The sequence below is a fragment of the Ciconia boyciana genome, chromosome 14 (assembly GCF_034638445.1).
Source record: "Ciconia boyciana chromosome 14, ASM3463844v1, whole genome shotgun sequence".
In the NCBI taxonomy this organism is placed as follows: Eukaryota; Metazoa; Chordata; class Aves; order Ciconiiformes; family Ciconiidae; genus Ciconia; species Ciconia boyciana.
The window spans coordinates 6,186,516-6,212,283 of NC_132947.1; the positions used below are offsets into that span (position 1 = coordinate 6,186,516).

At 39.6% G+C, this 25,768-nt stretch overlaps 1 protein-coding gene across 1 annotated transcript; it reads right to left on the reverse strand.

Annotated features, from left to right (window-relative positions):
* Positions 1-16,571: 16,571 nt before the first annotated feature.
* CIMIP1 (ciliary microtubule inner protein 1) lies at positions 16,572-21,851 on the reverse strand. Its single transcript, XM_072879373.1, has 4 exons — positions 21,716-21,851; positions 20,442-20,523; positions 19,281-19,379; positions 16,572-16,868 (listed from the first exon to the last, which is right to left on the reverse strand). Exons 1-4 carry the CDS (start codon positions 21,775-21,777, stop codon positions 16,713-16,715), a joined length of 399 nt encoding a protein of 132 aa, XP_072735474.1. The 5' UTR covers positions 21,778-21,851; the 3' UTR covers positions 16,572-16,712.
* Between the last annotated feature and the right edge of the window lie 3,917 nt (positions 21,852-25,768).

The window sequence follows — 25,768 nt, forward strand, 5'->3', positions numbered from 1 at the left end:
TGTTCCCGGCATTTCCCCTGCCGACCCCTGCCTTCCCCAGGGCACGTTTCCCCTGCCGGCCCCTGCCTTCCGGCAGCATTTCCCCTGCTAGCTCTTGCCTGCTGGAGGCATTTCCCCTGCCATTAAATAAAGATGACAAGCACAGTAATAATTCATCACACTTTCTTCTCATTATCAGCTCATCCCTTTCCTTGCCTGGGCAGACTCGCAGTATTGCTCATAGCAATCATTCTGACTGTTGTTCCCCCAGAGTGCTGAGAAAGCTAAGGCTCGGCAATCCCAAAACAGTGACTGCTGCTATTTAGAAATAGTCACTGTAGCCACGGAGAGCCTTGGATGTTTCAGAACTGTCACCCTTGATACTTTCAAACATTAGTGAAATGTTCCCTAAATGTTTCTAATTTCACCTGAGTTACACCCCAAAGTTGCTTATGTTTACTTTGTCCCTCCGAGCTCCTCCCATACGGATACTGCAGAAGAGAAAGGCTTGGCGCTGTTGCCGAAAGCGAGATGCTACGAGGACGTGCCTAGTGGTGTGTGGATGTATCTCTAAAGGACTAGAAGTATCGCAGAAGTATCTATGTCGCGGCATTAATTTTCAGGCGTTTTGCTGCTTCCTATCCCAAGGCCCCCAGGTGAATGATGTGTCTCCCTGTGCATGTGTGGATCCCACCCACTGGACCAAGAGCTGTGTTTCGCTTCAGACAGCAGGCAAGCCTTTCCCTCTGCTCCCAGTTCATAGCCCTGAAACTTCTTTGGCATTAAAGTCCCTTTCAGTGAAGACAGGTAATTTCTTTTAAAATGTGCCATTTATTGACGGAACTTCTATACCTGTGGGGATACGGGTCCCTCTAGACTCAGGCAACACCCGAGTGGACTTTTGTGCTTGTGTGTTTTATCAACACTCCTGGAAGCCTAACACCACTGTTGATCTTGTCTTACTTGTGCAATGTAGCCTACAGCAGACACCCCTATGGAAACTGAATGTTGAAACTTGAGAGCAAAGACCTGTGACTACTTTGGCATCGCACAAATAACTTGTTAGCTCAGTGAATTTTTAAATAGAAAAAAAGAGCAAGCTTGTTGTTATACCTGTTCCATATTTATCAATAGACAACAGTAGTGCAGAACACTGTGGCAATCATTACATTCATTTCTTAAAGTGAATCAAATGAACAGAAATTGTTAAATGCCAGAGTACAATATAGCTTATAAAACCCAACAGACATCAGGAAACTTGTACTGATTGGGCTCTTAGACGTTGTTTTCCTCTTGCTTAGGAAAGAGAATTGTAGTCAGCTTGCAATCTCCCCGACATTGTTCATGAAGGAAGCAGACAAAAAGTACCAATGAAACAGAAGGGCTGCAATTTAGTTAATTTTATGCAAAACACAATCAGCATTCAAACTGGGAGTTACCAAGCAGAAATGTATTGATAGAGAAGCCAAAATATTCTCTGTGCATAAATGGTGAAATATTAAAACAAAATTTCAAAGAGCCTCCTGGGACTTGTGTAACTATAGGCCAGAGAAGATGCAAGGGTGAAGTCTGACACTATCAAAGTCAAGAGGACTCCAGTGAGGCCATGATTTAATCCCTGTCACCCTAGGCCATGCCTCTATATGGTACGAACCAGTGCAGCTCTGGTGTGACAGAAGACCTTGTATCAGTAAGGAAAAAGAGCAACAACCTCTTCAGAAGAGTGATTAGAAGACAGATGGTTGCAAAGGATCTATGCCAGGGAGAGGATGGAGGGGGAAGAGCAATAAGGAGGAGGGTAGTAAAGAACAAAGAGAAATGGAAAGAACTGTGGATCAGCTGGAGAACGTCATTATGAAGGTGACAGCTATGCAGAGGTCTGCTTTCTAGTCCTGGAGGCCACCAAATTGATGATGGTGGACATCGATGCTCCATTTTGCATTTTACTTGGCATGATAGACTCCTGTTAGCACTGCAGTTAACTAAGGGGACACAAAATATTTTTATACAAAACAACGTGCACTCCTCTCTCCCAAACTTTATGCACCCCACTTAAATTTTCTGGTTAATCGGTCTTTGTGCCTCAAATCCCTGAAGGCTCCAGTCCAGCGTGCGTAGTCTATCTCTGCCTATAGCAGAACCTGTGTATGCATGCTTTCTCTGCCTTCATTTTTTGAATTTGCAGTGTTCCTTGAGTTGTAACCACCAACTGTGTTCAAAGACAACCAGAAGTCGGTTGTGAACCATGTCAGAGGATCATGCTGACCGTTAACATTTAGAAAGGATAGCGGTTTGCAGAGGGAAGCCAAAAGCTATTCACTTTCTAGTGTGCTTCCAGCATCCCATTTAGGTTGGTTTAATGCCTAACCTAGGCTGCAATTGAGGTTAGCACTTTGGTTTTCCTTCAAGTTCCAGTTCTTCATACACTGTTCTGTTTGTGACATTTGCTTGACATGACTGTCTGGTATGGTTTGATGGTGTTTTGCTAGAATTCCTGTGTGTACAGAAGCTAATAAAGGAACTGTCAACTCAGAAAGCCCATCTTAAAATATGGTCCTGCTGGCTTGTGCTAAGAAATGCAGAGATTCCTTGTCCAAGCCTCTTCCATGCAATTTGTGACGCAATTTCAATTCTTTTGGTTTCCAGTAACCAAACAACCATTGGGGTCAAGCAAAAGTCAAGGTATAAAAATTCATCACTTGAGTCTCCTTACCTATAAGTTGGTCATATGTTAAGAGGAATGATCTGGACTATAGCAGTTGTCTTGTATCTCTTGATGAGTGTTTGTATGCATAATTCAAATGTGTGCCTGTGTTTGAATTCCAGCTTGTATTGATTGAATTGGTGTCTGATAATAAACAGTATAAATAAATCAGATGGGAGTTAAAGCATTGATGTGCTGTATGGCGGGGAAAATTAAATTCAGTGCAGTGACCTTGAGCAGAATGTACTTTCAAAAGTGCCTTAAGTATGCTGATGACATAAAATCAGGCTGAGGAAGTTGGAGGGGCAAGAGGGTAGGGGACAGAGGAACAAAACAAACTCATTCAAAATGATTTGGATGTATCAGGATTACAGGCAGGTAAGTGGCTTATGCAGTTTGTTGTAGGGAAGTGTGACGTAATGAGCCCAGGGACCAAAAGTATACAGACACCAGTCGGAGTGAGAGCAGTGTGGAATACAGATCAGAGCATGGCAGAAAGGGCACATGCAGCACGGGGGGGAGTCGTGTCTAAAGTGAATAGCTGTCTCGATGCCTCTCTTCTTACAGAGCTCAGCGCTACAGCTGCGCTCGCTGCATGGCTGAGAAATGGCGGGTCCTGCTAAAGAGGTTCCTGTTCAGCACTGTCAATCCATGAACTGGCTTGTAAATGAGAGCTGGGTTTAAAATGATCTTTCTCTTTGAAGATCTCTAAATAGAGTTGTAGCTCTTCCTGGGAGCAAACCAAGTAAAGCAAAGAGGAAGATGGAGGGAATACAGCTATACCAGCATGAATCAGAGGGACAGAGTCAGGCCTTGTCTATCGGTGTAAAAACACGCAGGAATCCTTTCATGCTGGTTTGACGATGCAAAAATCCTTCAGGGGCTATAAGATGCATGTCTGCTAGTTGCAGATGAATAGAGGAGAATCCAGCTTTTGATGTTATAGGAAGCATGAACTGTAACTAAGCTGCCTAATAGTTCATCACACTGACTTTAGACTAGAAAAATTTTTTTAAAAAAGTATTGTTTTGGACTAATGAGCCCCCTGCTGGGCCACAGTAAAGGAAAGAGAAAGTGGTGAATCCTTCCAGTTGGCTAATCTGGAGGTAGATTCCATGGTTTTGAAAGTACTTGTTTTCTTCTGGTTTTCTTTCCTTCTTTTTAGTTCTAATGCCTATTCTCATTTTTTCAATGTTTCATTTGTCCCCTAAATTGTAAGCTTTAGATTTTTCTCAGTTGTGGCCAAGTAACTTTTGAAATCCAATCAAAGGCAGAAATAATAAAAGGAGAGCTCTCTGCATTGAAGTCTGTTGATGTCCTCGCAGTTTTCTTCATTCTGTTAGATAACATTAAGATGTTAATACCACCCCTGTTTAAAAGTGCTTTCTCAGACTTGACCCATACCTCTAAACATAATTTTTACACTTTTTTTTCACAGAACAAATTAGATATTTGAAAATATAATCTTCCTCTCTTACCTTTTATTGCCTCAATTTCATTTATATCCAGAAAGATTCCCAATAGTTGATAACTTCCAGTTTCTTAATACCTAGGACATATCAATAACATATAGACTTCTCTTTTTCTTTGAGTCTTCCTTGCTTGGTGCTGCATTAGATGGAAATCCATTATTGTCTAGAAGCCATAGCTGCATGCGTTATGTTTGCCATAGTCAAGTAAGGCATTAAGGAGCTACAGGGAAAACTGAACTGGAAAGGACAGAAGCTAAGGCAAGTCACAAATGATAGCTTGATCTCATATCCTAATGCTTATGTCATATCAGAATTGAGCCATGAATGGGGAGCGGTGAAAGAATCCTTGGGGAAATAAGAGATGCACTTGGAATTTTTCCTTTTCTGAGTCTCTTCAGGCTTTTGTGGCCTCTGATTAACATGCTGCTCAGTTCAGTGTCCCTACCTGGGATGCTGGAAGCATGCTGGATGCACTTTGAGGTGCGCTCTGCCCCCACCCAGAGACAAGTATCTTCCTGTGATTGCTTATGTTGTTGTAATGATAATAATGAAAGAAAGATGACCTCCATGTACTCGTACCCCATGTTTCTGTTATCCATTGATGCTCCACGGCACATGGTCAGTGTTAGTTAGAATCTGCATCCTTGGAGTTCTGTTGTCAGTTTGGGCTGTTGTCACACACTTAGCTAATACCCTCTAGTAATTTTATTTCTTATTCACATGCACACTTAATGTCCTTAGTCATTAGACTGAAAAATGCTAACCTTGTCATAGTTAGTGACTGGAAGCAGAAAAGTCCATTTAATTCTCAAGGGAATGAATTCTAATTTTCTGCTTGTCAGAAAGTGGCATTTTACATATTTTTCTCTTTTTTTCCACCAGTTTAGTGCTAAATTTAAATGTATATGTCATAGGAATAGACCTTTTGTCTGTGCTAAACACCTCAGAAACCTGGGCAGGTATCCAATGTATAAGACTCTTGACCGAAAGCTGCTGCTAGGCCTCATTTCATGCACTGAAAAGAATGAGAGGTGAGAATGAAAAGTTAGAGATAAGAGGTCATTGCAGAGGGCACATTAGCATTGCATGTCAGAATGCATATTTTTTCCCCTAGAAAATACAGATGAAAAGCAGCTCATCTGGAATAAAATATCCAACGAAGAAACAAATTATGTTAATCAAGCAGGCTAGTACTAATATTTGTCATTAAGATGTGACACCTTCTATTTAATGTCACAAACTACTGGGAGCTTTTGAAAAATGCACTGGTTGGAAGGCAAGTTGTCTGCAGATATTGAGTTCACTGTTCTGTGAAAAGGAATAACTTGTGTCTTGAAAAATAGATGGCATTTATGGCAAAGAGAAATAATCCTCCCACAGATTACAGCTGTTCACTGCATTGTTGTGCTGGTGGTCTTATCTCATCAGTGGATATTTTATAAGGTTCTTTTTTTTTTTTTGAAACATTTCCATAAGGCTGTTCTGAGGAGGACATTGTGTGCTGGGAGATGGATGTATTTTGAGAAAGAGACACCACTACAAAGAACTCTGAGTCTAAATTGCAAAGATGGATGAAGTAAAAATGAGGGATGGTTATTTTGCTTTTTACAGATGCGAACTGACACAGGGGGGAGTGACTGTTGTGGCCAAAGTTACCCTGGGAGTCCGTGAAATTGCATCCTGATCTTTGAAGTCCAGTTCCAGTATCTTTATGATATATTGTCTTTCTGTTCCCTTGCTGCTGAATGTAGATTTAATATGCACATGTGTAATGAGCCAAACATGTTCTGCATATGTTTAGCCAAATTCTGACCTTAGGGACATGAGGCAAGCTCTCCCTTATCTAGTTAGGAGCGCTTTCATGGCTGGGCTCAACCCAAGGAGTGCAAAAGAGTGTTGGCATTTAGTTTATGAAACATTCCCCCCCTGGGCTTGAAGTTCAATTCATCTGCCTGTTTGGTGTTTTAACAAATTTGAGCTTCTCTGTGAGTTCTGGACAAGAGATGGCAGGCCAGTGGGTAATGAACTGCATGGCTGATTGTCTGACCTCTTGTATTGTCTGTGCACTGGATGCTGATTAATGATTAGCATGTAACAAATTAATAAATCAATACACAAACAAATAAACCATCCATTACAGTGGCCTGTCAAGTCCCTCTCCTCTGGGAGGGGAGAGAGAGACTTGCAGGCGTTACATTCTTCACTGTATGTAAATGCCTCTGGACTACGTGCTATCTTGACACCTTGCAGATACGATGTACAGATGAGATTAATTATATTCCACAGGTAATTTGATATGTGCTGAAAAAAAACATTTGAAGTTTTTTGCTTAGTTTTGTTCTATGCAGATGTTCTTGAAGGGAAGGGTGAGTGGTCAGCACAGTAAATGTGGGCTCAGGAGGAATAAGTTGAATAGGCTGTCTTCCCGTACAGCCCTGGCATCTTGCCTTGAAGGGGTTATCCACACTGACTTATTTCAGGCAACTACCTTTGATGTCTAAAGATAAGACCTTATTGCCCAAGCTCCCTCTGTAGCTTTGTGGAGAAAGCAAGGATCCTGTAGTGTATCATTTAAAGGTCTGAATTTGGACTCATGATCAGAGAAGTTTAAAATTAATCTATGTGAAATATCAAACATCACTGACCTTAGTCTCTCTGAGCCAGAATCAAGCAACAAATTGAGTTACTGTGCTGTCATCAGTAGGCTGTTAGAAGCACAAAAACTTTTGTGCATCTGGCTTTGTTTTTCAGAAATAAAAAACATTTAAAGGTGTTGTGATACATTATGGAATACAGCTAATTAATGCCCTTGTAACAATCAAAGAGAGATTCAGACAGAATTCAGAGGTGGTTTCTGAATCTGTACAAACACCTCCAAATCCAGAATGGGACAGGGGAGTAAATAAATTCCTGATTGGCCTGACTAATTTTTCTATTCTCTTTATGTAGGAAGTGTGTATGTACTTCTGTGCAGTTCTTTGGGCATGATTTATATATTCTAATAAATGACAAGTATATGTGTGCATAATTAGAAAGGACAATAAAGAAAAGCAGTTGATGAAATTGAATTATGCGTAATAAAGCTGTAATTTTATAGAGAAGTCTGTAGTCATCAGGAGAGAAAGCAAAGCGTGTTTTATTAGTGTTGTGAGAGACCTGAGCTGGAACTACAGTCTTATAAGCTTTAATATTTTATGATGTCTTACAAAGAACTTATTTTCTAACTCTTTATTTCACCCATTTGTGGGCCTTTCCTGAAGCAGCATATCCTGCCCTGCACTCTAATCGTACTGGCTTCCTATCCTTTTATGCTATTCTGGCTCTGCAGGCCCTGGGTCAACTGTTGCCTAGGCTTAATGTAAGGAACATTTGTGATTAAATATGGCTGTAAATCTATTCTCTGCATTTTGGACAGATAAGTTCCCACCTCAAGTGGTGACTTGATTAGAGGATCTGGGAGTCAGCTGCAGTCTAAATTCAGAACTGTTTCTTAGAAGCACAGACCTGGAGAGGTTCACAATCTAGTCCAGCGCTGCCAGATAGTAGGTCTGATGTATTTTATACCAGGTATCCAAAACTCACCAGGTTTAGGTGAGACCAGATGAACAAAACAACCTTTTACAACCTGAGGTATAGGACAAACTCTGTAAACGGGCTGTCACCTGGCCTTACGGGGACCATTCAGTAGGCATAGACTTACAAGGCAACAGTGCGTATTTATCTACTTTTTCACGTTAAAAAATGTGAAAATCATCAGTACAGAGCCCTTCTTCAAAACAGAAAGAGATTTCGCTCACTAGGTTTGAAGATCCTTTCTCATATTCCGATGCTTTTATCGTATCCATAACTACTATCTGCATGTGCATTATTCAGCTCCAAAACAACTATAGCAACACCGTGAAATACACACATGAAATGAGTATAAAATACATTCCAAATAATTGCAGTATTTATGTAATTTGGTGTGTTCTGTGTTTCACAAAACCTCAACAGATTGTTAACTCCAGGAGAACCAGTAAGCGGAGAGGTGCAGTAGAGAGTTTGACTCCCCAGCAGAAAACAGTATGAGCAGAACCAGCCTGGTAATGCTTGTCACTATGGACAGTTAATGACTGATTAGCAATTACTCCAATGGTGCAACTGAAAGGAGAATTAAAAGCAGATTTAGGCAATCCTTTCTCCTTCTTGAGTCCTTGAAGTGTAAAATGCTGCACAATTGCATGAGGGACATTTTAAATGTGATTTGCTGAGTATGAAGAAGATCGTTCCCTCTCCACTTAAATAGCACTGACCCAAGATTAAGGAGTTAGTCTCGAGCTGTCCATTGCTAGCAGCTATCCCATTAAAATGCTTATTTTCTCAGCACTCCTACATTAAACAAATAGAGGGACAAACAAACGTGAAAAACCTGTTTTGGTCAGAACCCTGGTGAGAGCTGGTTAAACTGGTCTTTTCTCATTTGCATACGAGTAACTCAAATTATTAAGGACATAGCTTCTAGGAAAATAATCAGCAGTGCTCCTTGACAGCCAGTTATTGTCTAGTTTGCACTGCAATACACTCCCTTTGCCCTGGCAGCGTGCCCTGGTCAGAGCTGGCTCAAGACCCCCAGAAGTGTGGGCTAAAGTGAATTTTCCTACCTTAAAGATTCAGGGCCCATCTCCCGGTGCTCTGTGCTGCAGGGAAAGAGCACCGGTGTCAGAGCTCTCCCTGCTCCCAGCCCCTGGCCCAGCAGCACCACTGCTCATACCCCCTCATTCTTCCTGTGACAGAAGCAGCACCGCTTGCCTGACTTCTCAGGACTTGCGCTTAAGCAAGAAGGGCTATCTTGTTGCGACAGAGAGCTCCCAACTTTGCCTGTGACTACAGCCAGGAAGGAAGTGAGGTGGGGGACAACATCTCTCTGCCCAAGTGAACCGATAAACAGGGTCCCTCCCTGCTTTCTCTCCAGCCTGCCAGCTGTATCTTGGCATCTACTATGAGACTGTAAATATGTGGGCTTTTGTTCCTTAAGCAAGTACAATGCTAAGATGGAAGCTGTAATGCACATGATGAGGAGCACAAGAAATTACTACAGCTTTCATTTAAACAAAGGACACGACTGTGCTCTGGCAATAAGCGCATAATGGCTGCCTCATTTTTCCAGACAGGGCCTGTAGCTCACTGGGGTTTTCTGGGCTCTTGCTTTGTTTTTGTTTTTGCTCCCGCTTTTAAGGATGAGAATGTTGTGTCTGACGCATGTCAGCAAGCAAAGGAGATTCACTAGCCTAGCTGGGTTCATCTTGCTCCCCGGTGAGGAATAAAAGCATTAACCGTCTCTCACTTCAAGAGGAGAAGGGGGGGCTGTTTTCAGCCTGCGAGAAGTGAGAAGGCATTGTCAGGTTTAGGTCAGGCTGGAGCACGGGGCTGTGCGGTGCTCTCAGCAGGACAGATTAGCCGGGTGTCACACGGCAGCCTGGAGGCATCATTTGGAAAAAGCAAGAGACAGAAGTGTGTGTGTGCAGGGCGTGGGGGGGTGAAGGCTGCCATGTCTTGTTTTGGTGCAAGGCTGTTCTCTACAACAATGATCTTTCTGGAAAGCAGACTCAGAAAAATGGAACGAATAAAGAGCCTTTATCAAGGAAGCAGAGAGAGAAATGGCCACTTCTACGCTCCCTATATTGGAACTCTAAATAATGCTGTTATCGGAGCTGTTAAAAACATCGCTTATCAAGAGTTCTGCCCAGACACATTTAATCCCAATCTGGTACCTGCAAGGCCTGATCCTGCAGTCAATTGCACCCAGTGAAGCTGGTGTCAGCGGAGCCACCTAACTGAAAAGGACGGGGGGGGGGGGAGGAATGAAGATTGTTTCTGTTTATTTCTTCATGGTTGCATCTACTTTTGTGCTTTGAAGTTCTCAGGTTTATTTCAATCTTTAGTGAATCTTTAGTTTATTTCACTTCTTTAGTGAAGCAGATAAAGCATGGAGGGGGAAAATATGAGGGAAAGGGCCAAATTCAAGGTTGAGTCAAACTTGGGCAACATATGCAACCTGTGACTACAAGGTGTAATTTACATTAATAAAAACACATTATACTGACTAGTCACCTCAAAATTTCTGCCAGATTTCAACATAACTCTGTAACTGCACCTCACCTAAAACAGGATGCATAAAGTTATCACATGATAAAGAAACAGTAGAGCTTGGAATAGAGACCTGGTGAGCTGCCTCACAATAAAAATAGTAAGACTGGATCTCCATTATTATAATTCATTTCCTGGACTCCAGGTTTACAGATGTAATCCCTTCTCTTCATTCCAAAACAATTAAATGAATAAATACAAACTTGAAAATCCCCAAAACAGTAGCTTGCCTCATTATTGCAGTAAGCGCACAATGGCCATTGAATGGCAATAGAGTTAAGATCCTTTGACTCGGAGTGAATTCAGAGCAAGCCTTAGCAACTTCACCTGGGTAAACGTGGTTTTTGCCTGTGTCTGATCTAAAGTTTGGATAGGCATCCAAGTATTCAAAGGTTTGGGTGCCATAGGGCTTTAGATATGCTTCAATATGGTTTGTAGTGCAACACTGAAAATGCCTGAGGAACATGTAAGGAACCCTGGGATGCTGCTGTCTTCTGGGTCTTACAGAGACATAGGAAAGTAGGACTGGAAGGAATTTCAAACGATCTTCCATTTTAGCCCTCTCCCTATGGCAGCATCAGCTTACACTTGTACCATGTAATATCTTTATGCTGATTATTTTTAAAAGTAAACCTAGTATTTGAAATTTATGTATTTATTTATTTATTATGGATCATTTTAAATTGTGGAGAAATGAAGCAAAAACTTGGACAGAGTTTCTTAGTTTGTTACCAGGAAATTAAGAAATTAATATTTACTGAAACGAAAAAAGAAACACACCACTCTTGTGTGAAATATGATTAACTTTTTCTTAGCTATCCTTAAAATCCTAAGCTTTTTGTAACTGACACAAGTCAGGAGTAATAAACTTAAATTATATAAAAGATATGACAAGTAATTATCCTTAGAGATACTCTCTAAAAAAGATATTTTAATGTATTGTACTATAACGTACCTAGCACATCTCTTCCATAAAGTGTAACCACTATTATGCATTTCCAAAGAGTAGGAAGTGTGCTTATTCTAAGCTCAGATTTTTCATATGCTCTCGTCTCTTAAAAAAGAAAAAAAAAGCACCAAGAAGTAACAACCAGCCTTTGATCTATAATTTCCTGTGCTGTTGCTAAACACACAGTGAAATTTTTGTACTTTTCAAAGGTTTACTAAGGCTGTGTAATGTTACTTTTGAGATCAATGTACTGATTTAAGAATAACTAAAGCATTAAAGGCTGGAAAAATCTTACACTGGGGATCAGACATAATGATGCTTATTGCTAACCTGCTTTACAACCTTTTGAAGTGATGTTGTTCTGAAGAATACGTTGCCGCATGTGTTCAGTCAGAATTTTACATGTTATAGTAAATACAGCTGCATTTGCTTAAATGATAAGGAATTAAATTAACCTGCCATGTTTACTTTTATACTTACCAGATGGTCTGACCCCATCTTATCCTTCTTCTCTGGACATCTGGTAAACTGCTTCTCTAAATGCTGAGATGCTGTCCCTAAGCTACAGTGTTGCATGGTGGCCATCTGAAGCCATGGCAGTTCATGGATGGTGTGGAGGAAAAAGCAGATGCTTCACGAACACAACCTCTAGTTTCTCTGCAAGCCTCGTGCTAGATGTCCAGTGGCTTACCACCATCCTGGGATGGTTTTGGACATTTCATACTCTGTCAGAGCCTGTAAAACCCAGTGCTCAGACTGTGTGTCTTACTAAAAGGTGGCAACACTACGGCTTTCTGCACTGAGGTGAAAAGCTGCCCTGTGGTACTCTTCAGGTTATATCAGAGAATTTCCAGTTGTAAATCCTTATGGAAATAAATCCACCACTGAGGCACACAGGAAAGGGCATTCTTTTAATCTCTTTGACCTGTTCCCTGTGTAACAGAGCAAGTCTTGAGACATGTATGAGCAGCCTGAAACCCTAAGGTCAAAGTTATCTCCAATTCATCTGACAAAAATAATGACTCTTTCTGGTGTTTTGTTTCACTCTTGCAACACGAATCAGATTTGTGTTGTTTTCACAAAGTTTCTGGTTTTGTTTTGAATTTATTTCTTAATACTGCTGATCTTTTCCATGTATGATAGAGCAGACTGAAGGGGCAATGCTTTGTTCACTGGCAACCTGATCAGTTTCACAGCATAACGGTATCATTTTCCAATACAGTTAAATTTATTACACTACAGTCCTATGAAATGGTTTGATATGCTTTCAACTAGTTAAATAACAATTTGATGGAATGTGAAAACCACAGGAGTCAGGAAGAAGGTAATAGTATGTGAGTGGGCCTTTTCTGTCTTGCCACACTGACAGGGTTTCAAGGGAAGCTAAATACAATACATTTAGGAACCTAATGCAAGAAGTGACCTGCTTTGGGCTTCACGTGGGAGTAGAGATTTCTGGTCTGGTTGCCAATGGCTGTTAGACTAGTGTTTGTCATTTTGCTACTTTGTAGAACGTGGAAGAAACCACAAAGAATCCTTCACTAAAGGGGGAAATGATGTGTGTAAATGGAGAGCCTTAAGTCTCTGAAAAGAAAAAAAATCTACCTCCTCTGTTTTGTAAGGCAAATGATCTCAGAATTGAAGTTACTTCAGGCTGACAGAGTAGCCAATAGCACAGAACTGGAGACAGTAATTTTTGCACAAACCTAGGATTGCAGTGGGTATCCATTAGGATAGCAACAGCATGTAACTTTGTAGAAATGTCTCATGCAGAATAGTGATTAGATTTATTCTCTAAGCAGCCACCTTTTACAGTAGCTAGATCAATTGGCTATGCACATGCAGTGGTTGCTTTTCATTTTGCTTCTTTCAAAATGTACAGCAACTCTTGTATGGTGACTGCAATTTCAGTAGTGCTACTTATTCAGAATCACCATTTCACTATCATCTAATCAAAAATCTTTATTCACTGATGCAAAATGCATTTTAAATAAATAATAATCTTTCAACTCTGAGCTCCCAGTAAAATATCTTATATTAATGAAATTATAAAAAGCAAGTGCCAGTTCTATGCCAGTTCTAACAGCACAGAAAAGAACACATTGTGAAGGAAAATGCACCAGGTTTTTGTCACTCAATTTTGTTGTTTAGAAAGCAAGCACATGTGAGAAAGATAATTCTGATTTCATAGTTCTTCAACTTAAATACAACTGTCATTTAAGCCTCTACTATTATTTCATCACACACCCAGGAAAGTATATGCAGGCACACATCCATGGTGGCAAAAGATGTATGGCTGACCTATTTTCATGTCTTGCTGTGATGACTGTGTATCAAATACAGTAAAATTTTTGCATATGCCATTCCAAAAGCACCATCCATAGTTCCTCTTTAAAATGAGCCTGTTACCAAAGAACTAGTTTATCTGAAAACAATAGTCAAAAGACAAGATGGCTTCAGTTTTCTAAAAAATTTTAGTCAACTAAGGAGGAGGAATTGATATGCATGCCACTTTGCTAACATGAACCTTAGACCACCAAAAGCTTTACAAAAGACCACACCAAATGAAATTTAGATTGAAGTATAGAAGACATCTAAAGACACTGGCATCTTGTTTTCAAATTTTGGTTAAAAATAAACTGCATAACTTTTAATATATGTTTAGAAACATCCTATTCTGTTCTGACTTGCACAGAAGCACAGGTCTAAGACTTCTATATAGAATTAAAATTGTCTTGACTTTTGCTGCATTTTTGAAGTGATTTAATTTTGTTTTGAAGCATTTCCCCAGCGTGTGCACTGAGTTTACTAACATTGTCCTGACCTTGGAGATGGTGTGATATTTTACGGTGTGCAGTGACATTTATGGGCCTAACTTGGCTCCAATAAATAGGTTAATTTCCGCAAATTAAATGCCAGGTTTGAAACATTACAAGGCAATTTAATAATTTTGTATCAGCCTTTTGGATTCACAATTGGGGCAGTTGACTGGGCAGTCCTTTGTCAGCTGCAAATCCACAACTGCTACACAATTTTTTCAGGTATAAAGGGTCAAACTAAAAGTGTTGGGAAAAGAAATAGTCAGGTTTATAGTTTCACATATCCTTGAACACCAAAATCCCAAATACATGGATCAATTAACAATGGAGAGATTTATGCTAAAGGAATTAGTTCAAATTTTAGACAATACTCCTTACATATCCCAAATTAGGCTATATCAAGGTATCTCCTGAAGTAAAGGTACCTTAAATGATGGAAAGCATAATAAAAAAACCTTACTGTTAGTACAGAGTTAGTATTCAGACATTGGGAATAAGATTCAGAAATGTCCAACTGTAGGTGCTGGACAAAGAGTTTATTTTGGTTTTCAAAATCAAACCATGACTCATATGGATTTGGATTTCACTTCATACAAACATCTACTGAATATTAGGTGCCAGCCATTAGGTTCTTTAATACATTTTTTTAAAAACAGTGGTCTTGAAGCTCCCCTTTCATTTGGCCTTAATTCATGCAATTTTGTTGCTACTATGTTACGTATTAATCTTGACTACTATACCTGTTTACATAAATCAGACAAGAATAAGAGGGTCTATACATGACCTTAAAATTAACTGAAGAACCATGTGATTAAAATAAATAGAGATACAAACCTAGCAATGACAAGAAAGCACACTGATTTAAAATATTGTTCTTACAATTATCTTGCTTGTTCAAAGAACAGCTTACACATGTTATAGGTAGTAGCTAAACTGCAATTTAGCTTAAATTTCCAGAGTCTGATTCCAAGTTATTCTTTATTCTGGTTTTTAAGTAATGTGTCTGAAGTTACTTCTGCTATGTATTCTCATTCTTGGGTAATCTTTCCAAAGGATATGAGTCACTTCTCCATTATTTGTAAAGAATATGGAAAAAGTAAAATATTATTATTTTGTGGGCATTTGGAACTGGATGTAAAAAAAATAGGTGGGATGTTGATCATTGTGAGTCATTTCTTGGGAAGAAGGAAAGAACAAACATTAGCTGGTGACCTACTGCTATGAAAGCCAAGGACTTACTGCTGACTCAAGTAGATATTGATAGCTGCAGCATACAAAGGAGATCTTGCAGCAGGATTAAAGAGGAAAGTCTTTCCTCTTTAAATAGTGAGGAGTTATAAGGAGCTGCCTGTGTTAATTTCTTGGAGGGTGTTGTTTGTTTAAACAATCTTCTAGTTTAAACACATTAGACAACTAGAACTATATCCTGCAAATAGTTGCTACAACTTAAATGAGTCTCCTTCTGAGTTTCCAAAAGTCCTAGCAAATCTTCAGGTAAGTAATGAAGTGCAAGACTGAACTCCATAGCACTGAGGTATCTACACCAGTAATGCCCAGTGCAATCCCCTACTGTTTCTGAGTCTTTCAGCAGTCCTGGTTGGTATAAATATTGGTATAAACAAAACTGAAGCAACATAAATACTTTGTAACACATTTGCATTCTGATCAACTCATTGAAAAAAACCTGTTTTATACCAAAACTGTTTTTTGAAAGTGACTTCATTTTGCTAAATGGCCTTTGTATGCTTTTTTATACCAATCAAGCAGCTGCATTGGGAACTACTCAATTACTTACACGTTACTACACAAACTACCTGTAAAACACGCACAACACAAAAGACAATGCATTTAATAATTATGACTTAACTATACTTGTGATTTGCCTGTTTTTTTCAACCTGCAGTGGACACACTAGGATGAAGCCTGATAATTATCTTTTCTACAGGTGCTTGTTTCTTTGTTTTCTTTTTTTTTAATGAGGAAAGCTTCTTTCCAAATGTAAGGATGCAGTTCCATGGTAGCTTGAGCCAATTTAAGTCATGCCTGCTACTCTTCTCTGCCTCTTCTCATCCCCTTTCTGTACAAAAAAGATGTTTTTGTGCTAGCATAAGCACTTGAGCAACTCAGTAGTGAGCCAGTTCAGAGTGCTGATTGAAAACTAATTCTAAACACAGATTCCAATACTGGTAAGTGATGAATTGGGAATGAGCAGCAGGGTACAATTGTCAGGAACATGGCAGTCTGTATTTCTGTTTGAAAAAACTGCTGTGAAAGTGAGTCTGAATGGAGGCTTTCATGGGGAAACAATTATAAAAATGTGCTCTGTCATTACAAAATAAGTTTTTTAAAGACTTCCAATAAATATTTAAAAATAATAGTCTTACTAATGCTAATAAAAGTAGTACTCGCTCTGTGATCTTTATATGAGTTTATTCATTGTTATTTCTAAGTAAACCTGAAGCAGTGTTAACAGCTTGGATGCCATAGATTTCAAAAATTCAGTAATAAGTAAAATGCTACATTAAAGTGTTTGCACTTTACCAAAATGATTGTGGATGTTTACATTGTTTTTAAAGCATATGTTTAACAGTCCAACGGTCCACTACAGAATGTGAACTTAGGGATGCAAATTGATCTATGTGCCTAACTGTTATTTCTTCATGTCAGTCAGATGGCTCACATGGCCACTTCAAATCCTTAAAAAAGGTACCTTTGCAGCTTTGGATTTGAAAACCACGTTCAAGTTCCAACCCTGGAACAGCTGATCTCCAGCCAATAAATCCCTGGGTAGTCTTAGGTACTGGAGGAGACGGAATCACCTAGAATAAAAGTAACATGTAGAATTCAATGATTAAAAGGTTTTTGATTGTAATCCTCTTTTGTGCTGTAGTGTGGATGGAAATGAGAACTTATCAAAAATAGTGGTTTTAAATGCAATCTGATGAATTAATATCCTGAGCACACACTGACATTAATGGAAGGAAATAAGAACTTCAAAGATAGCCCAGTTGCATGCAAGTTTGATTTATAATACAGGATAGTTTATAATTTAAAAAGTCATTAGCATAATTTAGGTCCCATTATATAGCAAGGCACAGGGAAAGAGAGAAGTAAAATGGCCAAATTCCAATGAAGTAACTAACTTTCATTTACTACCCTTCTAAAAAACCCCAATCTTTTAGTGCCTAAATTGGTATGTATAACAGGAAATCAGAAAGAAGAGTTATTGTTTAGTAGTGTATGTTAGCATACTTTTTTTTTTTTTTTTTAAGTTTTGCTCAATACCTTTCTAAGGGCTTTACTGGCTTTACATTATTAGGAGAAGAATTTTATCTTCAGCTTTAGCTTTTTTCCTTACAGAATAATAATAATAATCTTTAAAACTAGTTAACTTCTCTAAATAGGAGAAATAGCATTTTATACTTGCTGTAATGTATTTGGTAGCAATGCAGCTACGGAATAATAGTTTTGTGGCCAAATGCTAAAGATATTACTGACCAAGCTGGCTTTTGGATCAAGAACTACTTATTCATTCCACCTTCTTTCTACTTTAAAAGATGGGTAAGCATCAAGATAATCTGCAACTAATCTAGCTAAAAAGGAAACAAAACAAAAGCCAACAGCCTCTGTTCACTGACTGCTGTGCTTACTTTGGCTGAATCATCTCAACTGGGGACGTTATATCATTTTAGCATCTGGGGACTTAGCAGAGAAATACACAGCAAGAGAACAATGTTTCAGTTCTCTTGCCAGAGTTGCTTCACTTTGTTCTTTGGCCAAGATTAGAAAATGTTTATGATATTTAGGTGGAGCAGCTCCTCTGAAAAGATAATTTTTATGGCCAAAAGTGCCACCCACTGAGCAGCATAATGAAGGAAATCATGTCCCACTTACTATCTGGGGGAAGGGACTATGAAGAAGCAATTATTAATCTAACCTAGAGAGAAGAACAGCTAAGATGACTGTTCCCATGAAGGTAAATGTGCAGAAAGACACATAGTTCTGAATAAGAACTTAAGAAACTTCACTCTGAATATGTAAAGGGTGACCTAAATCACAGCTAACCTTTATCTTCCTTAGCAAATAAAGATTGTGAGGTGAAATTGAAACTATGATCCCTGTTTCAGTACACACCAGGCTATGCATGCTACTTTAGCTGCTGATAACTGTCTGTGTGATTTGTTAACACAGATACATACACACTCACTGTGCTGAAGCAGAGATAAACTTGACTGAAATTGGAGGCTTGAGACAAAACTGAAGAACAAGTAGCACTCATGGCAGAAATTCTGCCATTTCATTTCTCTGCCACACTCAGCACTAGCTCTTAATTTTTGTTTCAATTTAATCTCGGTAAAAGCTTTTACTACTTCCTCACCTTATCTCCCTACCCTTGGAATCCTTTGAAAGAAAGCTAGTTCAGCAAGTAGGAACTTCCAATCTCTTTTGTTTCCGTAATCTTCTCTAAGTGGACTAACCTTCCTTTTTGTTAGTATATTCTGCTTCCCCTTTTATGAATATGTTCCTCTCCCAATGTCACTGATTTAGCTGCCTGTATTGTTATCCTATTCATTGGTGATTCTGACACTGTATATTTATAAATCAAACCATCAGTCACATTCGACTCTCATTTCAAGCTGTTTGACAACTTTTAGACTCTGAATATGTGAATATAAGTCATATAATATATAATCAAATAGTTATGAGTTGGCTCATTAGAACTGGCTTCTCCTGGCTAATCTAATTTGTGCCACTAAAGAGGACAGTGGCATTGTCTCTGCCAAAAAGAAGACTGTCTTAAATAAAGCTAGAAAAATGACTGCATCTTAACCAATAGTTAAAACTGAGAGTTAAGGTTATGATAAGCCTTGAAATAAGACATGTATATGTATATTTGAGCAATGAATGGTCAGCAGTCATGTGAGCACTCTTCTGTACTAAGCTATACAGTTGACTGTTCTGTTACTACATGTCACAGAGGAGTGCATGGGGGAGGTGCTTTACAGAAAGATGATTATGTGCAGTGAAAGCTCTGTGAACTAACAAACATATCCAAAGGGCAATTCCTTGTCTTAAATGAATGCTTTTAAAGCATTGCTTGGGTTGCAAATACAATTTACTTTGACCTTTAGTTAAAGGCCCACCTCTACAAGACAACTGATTTTTAGAGCTTGTGTGGTTTCTTAAGACAGATATTGCTGTACTGCAATTTTAAAATCTAATTTTCTAACCTTAATGTATTTTTCCACAGGTGTCACAGGTCGAACCTGCAGATGTTCTGGAGGCTGTATCTTGGGCTTTGTATTTTCTTTCTTTTCATCTTCAATCAACTAAAACCAAAACATCAACATTAAAAATTGGACTCTTTATCTTTTGAAATATGCTGTAATATATGATATCTACACCGTTCTCCTCATTGTTGCATCTGAACTCCCTGTTCTTTCCATCTAAAACAGGACTACTTATTGTAGTGCTTTGGAAATTATTGTAACGTACTTTTTGGTTTCAGAAAGTGATGTAGTTCTGAATTTCAGATGAAAGGCTAAATATTGCTGAGTGATTCCAACTCTCTTAACTACATCACTGGTCCAAAAAGGGCTAGAAATATATCTTATATATATCTTATATGACCACAAAACAAAGATTAATAAATGCTAAGTACATGTGTTCACCAATAGTAACAATGCACAGTTTGTCAACTTTTCAGCTGTAGAGTACTGTGCACAGGTGGTATACATGACAGACCATAGTTATCAAGGATGGATGTTGAAGCATGGAGGACCAAAGTTTTCAAAGGTGCTAACTTGGATGCCTACAGGAATTTTCAAAAAATCCTAGAACAGATGAAGTACTTCTAGCCCCATAGAAAGTACATTTATAACTATGCAGGGGCTGCATCAATCCTATTCTTTAGCAACAAAATACTATGATTCCAAATGTAACATTATGTGCTACTATATTCTAGTATCTAAACATCACTGAGAATAGACATCTCTCCAAATATTTTCATTTGTTGTAAATTCCCCCACTGAAAATTTAATTAGCTAGAACCTTTTCCCCTTGATTTTTAAACTACCATATGGATAGACAAAGGGGAAATATTTTCCTGTCAGTGTGCATCTAGTACTTGTTAACACTATTGGGAGTCATGTTTCTCAAGAGAAATATATCAGAATATGCATAGCATATAAATTACCACTTGCCATATTTTATTCAGAGGAAAACTGAAACTTTGAACCCATCTTAAAAGTAGTGCACTTGTTACCTCGGAACCTAGCTTAGTAAAGCATACTCAGTGCTTTTCTAGTCTTCTGTGCTCTCATAATTTTGTGTCCAGAGAAATTTGTGTCCAAGTAAATTTCATGTGTTGCTCATATGCCATTCAATTTTACCTCCTCAAGAGGTGTTTTCAAGAATCCCCATTTGTGAGACCATCTTCTTGCAGCTTCGAGTTCACTTTCAATATATTTTTTCCTGAAACAGAGAAATATTTAAGATGACTTTGAAAGCTTTCCTTAACACAACACAAACCCAACTACTAATGCCACAAAGCAGAGCACTTTAGCATGACTCTTTAGACCTTTACCTCAAAACAGCAAGTTTATGTATGAGTTAACAATTGTCTGACTTGGAGGTAATGGGGAAATATTTTCTATAGGTTGGAAATGAAGTAGTACATGTGAATGCAGTTCCTTGTAAATTACGTTTATGTTAGGGATTGGAGGAGATCAAATTTGGTATGACAAATTTTTTTAAAAACTTGAAAAGTAAGCACCAATGTCCTTTCATACATACTATCATATACTATTGACTGATGAAATGGCCCTTTGTGCCCTGGCCCTACTCCCCATTCTTCACACCCAGAGGGAGGATGGAGGGAAACGCTGGAGCACACGGGCAGCGCTGGCTGCTTCGGGTCTGTCACTCACGGCTTTGCCTGTCCAACTCAGGGTGATGACACTTGAGGGTACTAAAAGCCTTGGGCTTTTTGCAGATGGCAGACTTCTGAATGAGCACACATACAGAATCACATAATCGTATAGGTTGGAAAAGACCTTTAAGATCATCAAGTCCAACCATAAACCTAACACTACCAAGTCCACCACTGCACCATGTCCCTAAGCACCTCATCCAAATGTCTTTTAAATACCTCCAGGGATGGTGACTCTACCACTTCCCTGGGCAGCCTGGTCCAATGCTGGACAACCCTTTCAGTGAAGTAAAATTTCCTAATATCCAGTCTAAACTTCCCCTGGCGCAACTTGAGGCCATTTCCTCTTGTCCTATCGCTTGTTACCTGGGAGAAGAGACCGACACCACCTCTCGACACCCTCCTTTCAGGGAGTTGTAGAGGGCAATAAGGTCTCCCCTCAGCCTCCTCTTCTCCAGGCTAAACAACCCCAGGTCCCTCATCAGTCTTGTGCTCTGGACCCTTCACCAGCTTCGTTGCCCTTCTTTGGACACGTTGCTCTTCTTTGGACACATTTTACAAACACACGTGAACACACGAACAAATTCCTTCAGCCTCCGCCCGCCTGACAGTGGGTGCTGAGCGCGGAGCTGCCGGGGGAGGCTGCCTTGGGCGGGAGGGGAAGGAGGCGGCGGGAGATAAGCAACAGAGGAGGCCCGGGGCCACCGGCTGTGAGGGGAAGGCTGGGGCCATTACCAGCAGTTGTCCCGCGCTACGAAGTTGCACGACTGCGCCGGGTCGGTGCACCGGTGTGCCATGGCCCCCGGCGAGGAGCAGCCGGCCTGCGCCGCCGGGCCGGGCCGGGCCGGGCCGAGCGCTGGCGGCTTGGGCGTTGCTGGGCGACGGCAGCGGAGGCGGTGCTCGTGCGGGCGGGGGTGGCGAAAGGGCAGGGAGGGCGCACGCGCGCTCGCGAGCGTTGCCGTCTCCTGCGCTCCCTGAGGCGATGGCTTCTGGTGGCGGCCCCTTCCTTTGTCCTTGTGTCATCCCCCGCACTGGCGAGTAACCCTCCTGGAGTGACGCCGTAACCGTGTCTCTCAGGTGGAAGGCTAAAAATGCCCATTCTGTGTTTTCTTTAGGGCCCTCAGGAAGCCAGGGAAAGTGCACTTGATGTTGTCAGTAATTTCTTCGGGGTGGCTTTTGAGTGTTTGTTTTTTTTAAATGTTACTCGGTAGGAAAACATGTTTGGATTAAGCTGATGAAAAGCTGTTACCTTGCTTGAGGAGTTAGCCATATTTCAGAGGAAGAGGTGTTGTCTAAACTCTATAACTTAATGATTAGCTAGACTTACCTTAGCAGAAGACAAATAGTTGGACACCTTTCTGGATACTGAGTTGAGTCTATTTTAAACCTGGACAAGGGAGTTGTTCAACAGCTAAAATCTTGCAGTATTTTTAATTGTTTGTGATGGACATGAGAAATGATTGAAGGATGCTGTTTTTTTATTTTGATAAGAATCAGCTTGTTAATGTGTCCAAAGCTCAGACCGTATGTGCTATGATGGGTGTTTGCTTCCGTTTCCTAGTTTTTTAACCTTCTATCTCCAGTTCCTAGGTCCGCTTGGTATACACCAAAATTATCTTTTGGTAATTGTAGTGGGCAATAACATCGGTCTGGTGACATACAGTGCCTTTCTGATCTCTTTTTCTGGTAGATGATGTTCTTTACAAACTACATGCTAATATTAGAAGTTCTGAGAAAGGCCTCAGTATACTTTATGGGTTATATGTGAGAGCCTAAAAATATTTACAGCTTGTAAAAAGTTCACTGTGTTCCAATATATTAATATTTTTGGCTCCCCATCAATTTTTTTGTCATTTTATTTTCTTGCAGTTGCTTTATAAAACATTTCAACAATGAATGTAGCCAATTGGCTCTTTGCCCTTATGGGTTTAAGTAGTTCCCTGACCCCTTTCTTTTTGTCTGGAAACTGGCTTGTGCAAACACACTGTAAATAGTTAATGTGACTTTTTCACACCATTGGACAGTTATTATTCTTATTATAAAATAAATGCAGAAAGGTTTTGACCTAAGCTGAGTAGTTTATAGGTAGTGTGTTTGAATGCTTAATTGCTAGCTTTCTATTTGGTTTTTTAATAGAGTAAAGGATCTAAAGGCCTTAAATATTTAAGTATGAGAAGACTGTATATACATTTATTAGTAATTTTAGAAGTACTAAGAACCTCTATTTGAGTAAGAGGAGAAAAAAACCTCTTTTTGTAGTCCTAAAATAGCAATTAATACTGCTCTTCTGGGTCTCTAAAAATCATTAAACTGTCAACAAATAGAATATTTCACTTACATGCCATTTCTTGATTCTCTAATTGATAATTAGACTAGCAATTAAATCAGCTGGGTCTCCTATCACACCCATAAATGCTTACTCATTGTCCTACTTAATTAACTCCTGCTGCTTAGTCACATTTATCTCAGGAGCCCTCTTATTACAGCCTTGATGCTTTCTGTGAAAAAAGAAATTTGTTAATGAAAACAATCAAATTCATAGTTTACTATGTGTCAGGATTTAAACTGCAGTAGCATTTGTCAAGAGAGAATGAAACTTCTCATACCAACATTGTGAAAATAGGACTTTATAATGTTCAGCCTTTCTCTTTTTGTACTTAACCAAATTATTTTTCAGATGAGGGAATGCAGTAAATGAGTAGTTAGTTTTAGGTCTTACTAGGTTCTTCTGAGCACAGGACAATAGTAGAATTGCACTTGCACTATGAGAAAAGAAGTGAAATAGGGTTTTAATGAGCTAATAACTATACTGAATGACTGAGGGATACAGGTCCATTGAGATTCAAAAGTAATTTTCTGGAAGTCTGGATCTTGTAGCTACATACAGCAGCATTTGTCATCACATGACAAACGTTGAACTAGATACTACAACACTCAAGATACATGTTTAAATAGAACCAAGTCTAAACACTTGGAGCTTCTAGGCAACATTCAGAATTCTAAGATGGGTAAATTCTAACCTGGTAGTGTGGTTTAGTCACAGCTGGCAACTAAGCCCCACACAGCTGCTTGCTCACTCCCCCCTGGTGGGATGGGGGAAGAGAATCAGAAGAGTAAAAGTGAGAAAACTCATGGGTTGAGATAAAGACAGTTTAACAGGGAAAGCAAAAGCCGCGCACGCAAACAAAGCGAAACAAGAAATTCATTCACTACTTCCCATCGGCAGGCAGATGTTCAGCCATCTCCAGGAAAGCAGGGCTCCATCACGCGTAATGGTTACTTGGGGAAGACAAACACCATCACTCTAAGCATTCCCCCACTTCCTTCTTCTTCCCCAGCTTTATATACTGAGCATGACGTCATATGGTATGGAATAGCCCTTTGGTCAGTTTGGATCAACTATCCTGGCTGTGTCCCCTCCCAACTTCTTGTGCACCTGGCAGAGCATGGGGAGCTGAAAAGTCCTGGACTAGTGCAGCAACAACTAAAACATCTCTGTATTATCAACGCTGTTTTCAGCACAAATCCAAAACATAGCCCCATACCAGCCACTGTAAAGAAAATTAACTCTATCGCAGCTGAAACCAGGACACCTGGATATGGCCATAAATGCTGAAATCCTAATGATAATGCTTCCTGTCCTCTTCCAATTAGGAATTATCCAATTGTTCAGGTGCTCAGTAGTGCTGCTGTTGATCAAGTAGCCATTCTTCAAGAACTCACAACTGTTCTTCAAGGATTTACAACCTGTATATAACTTGAGAGTTGCAGATTAGTATCTTGAGTTTCAGGTATCTTTTCACCTGCATAAGGCATCAGCCTACTACTGGGGAAGTAGTCTCAGTCCTGTTTTTTTTACAGACCCTGTACTCCCTTCTCCCAGCAGATAGTAAAAGTGCTTGTGGCGCTATGTTCTGATACGGGCTGGGGTATTGATATGGATTAAAACTAACCAAGTGGAAAACAAGATACTTTAACCCAAATACAGTTTTCTTTGTAGCTGTACAGATGCTTCCACCAGCACATGATGGGGCAATGCACAAGGGTTTGGAGGAGGGCATTGCTGGATGATAATGCTAGGCTCGAGTTTTTACAAAGCTACAGCCTTAGCATGTTGTGTTGACAAAAATATAGGTGGTACTGCTCTGCAAAATAGGTCAGGGAACCAAAAGGACTTAAATAGACTCTGCAGAAAGAGAAAGTCAGATCACTGTTTTAATCTGTTTCACAGAACAGCTCCACAAGCAGTTGTGCTTCTGCAATCAAGGCAGCAGACAGCATGGAGACAGGAAAAGGTGATGCATGAGCTGAAATGAACAACCCAGGGTAGGTGGATATCTTAAACCTCTACTGCTGCAAAAGACTTCGTATAATGCAATGATGGCTTTGCTAATGACATTCACGGTCTTCAAGATTTGAGTTAATTTTTGGTTTCTGGAAATCTTATGTGTCTACCCTGATATGAAAATGTTAAGGCTTTTTATATTGCTTATTTATAGAGAAAAGTGTCCACGTTAGCACACAATAGCTTTCTGTGTGATAAGCTTTTGAAATTATTTGAAAGGAACAAACCTGTTCTCTTTTGGGCTTTATGAAAGTATTTATAAGTGCTATTTATGAGCATCTCCACTCCTGCTGAATATGCTGAGATTTGATTCTAGATGATACTTGTGCTCAAGTGCTAAAGATGCAGGTATAAAATACCTTATGCTTTACAGTACTCTAAACCAGCTATTCTGTAATTTTCAGCTTCAGTTACAAGGCCAGACCTAGATCATGTCCCTAATT

Bases quoted from the DNA above. Each gene is read 5' to 3' on its own strand.
- CIMIP1 (XM_072879373.1), bottom strand. From the start codon at position 21,777: ATGGCACACCGGTGCACCGACCCGGCGCAGTCGTGCAACTTCGTAGCG. The intron at 20,524-21,715 runs GTAATGGCCCCA...TCTCTGTTTCAG, and splicing joins GTAGCGCGGGACAACTGCTG to GAAAAAATATATTGAAAGTG. The intron at 16,869-19,280 runs GTTAGAAAATTA...CTTTTATTCTAG, and splicing joins CTGTGGAAAAATACATTAAG to GTGATTCCGTCTCCTCCAGT.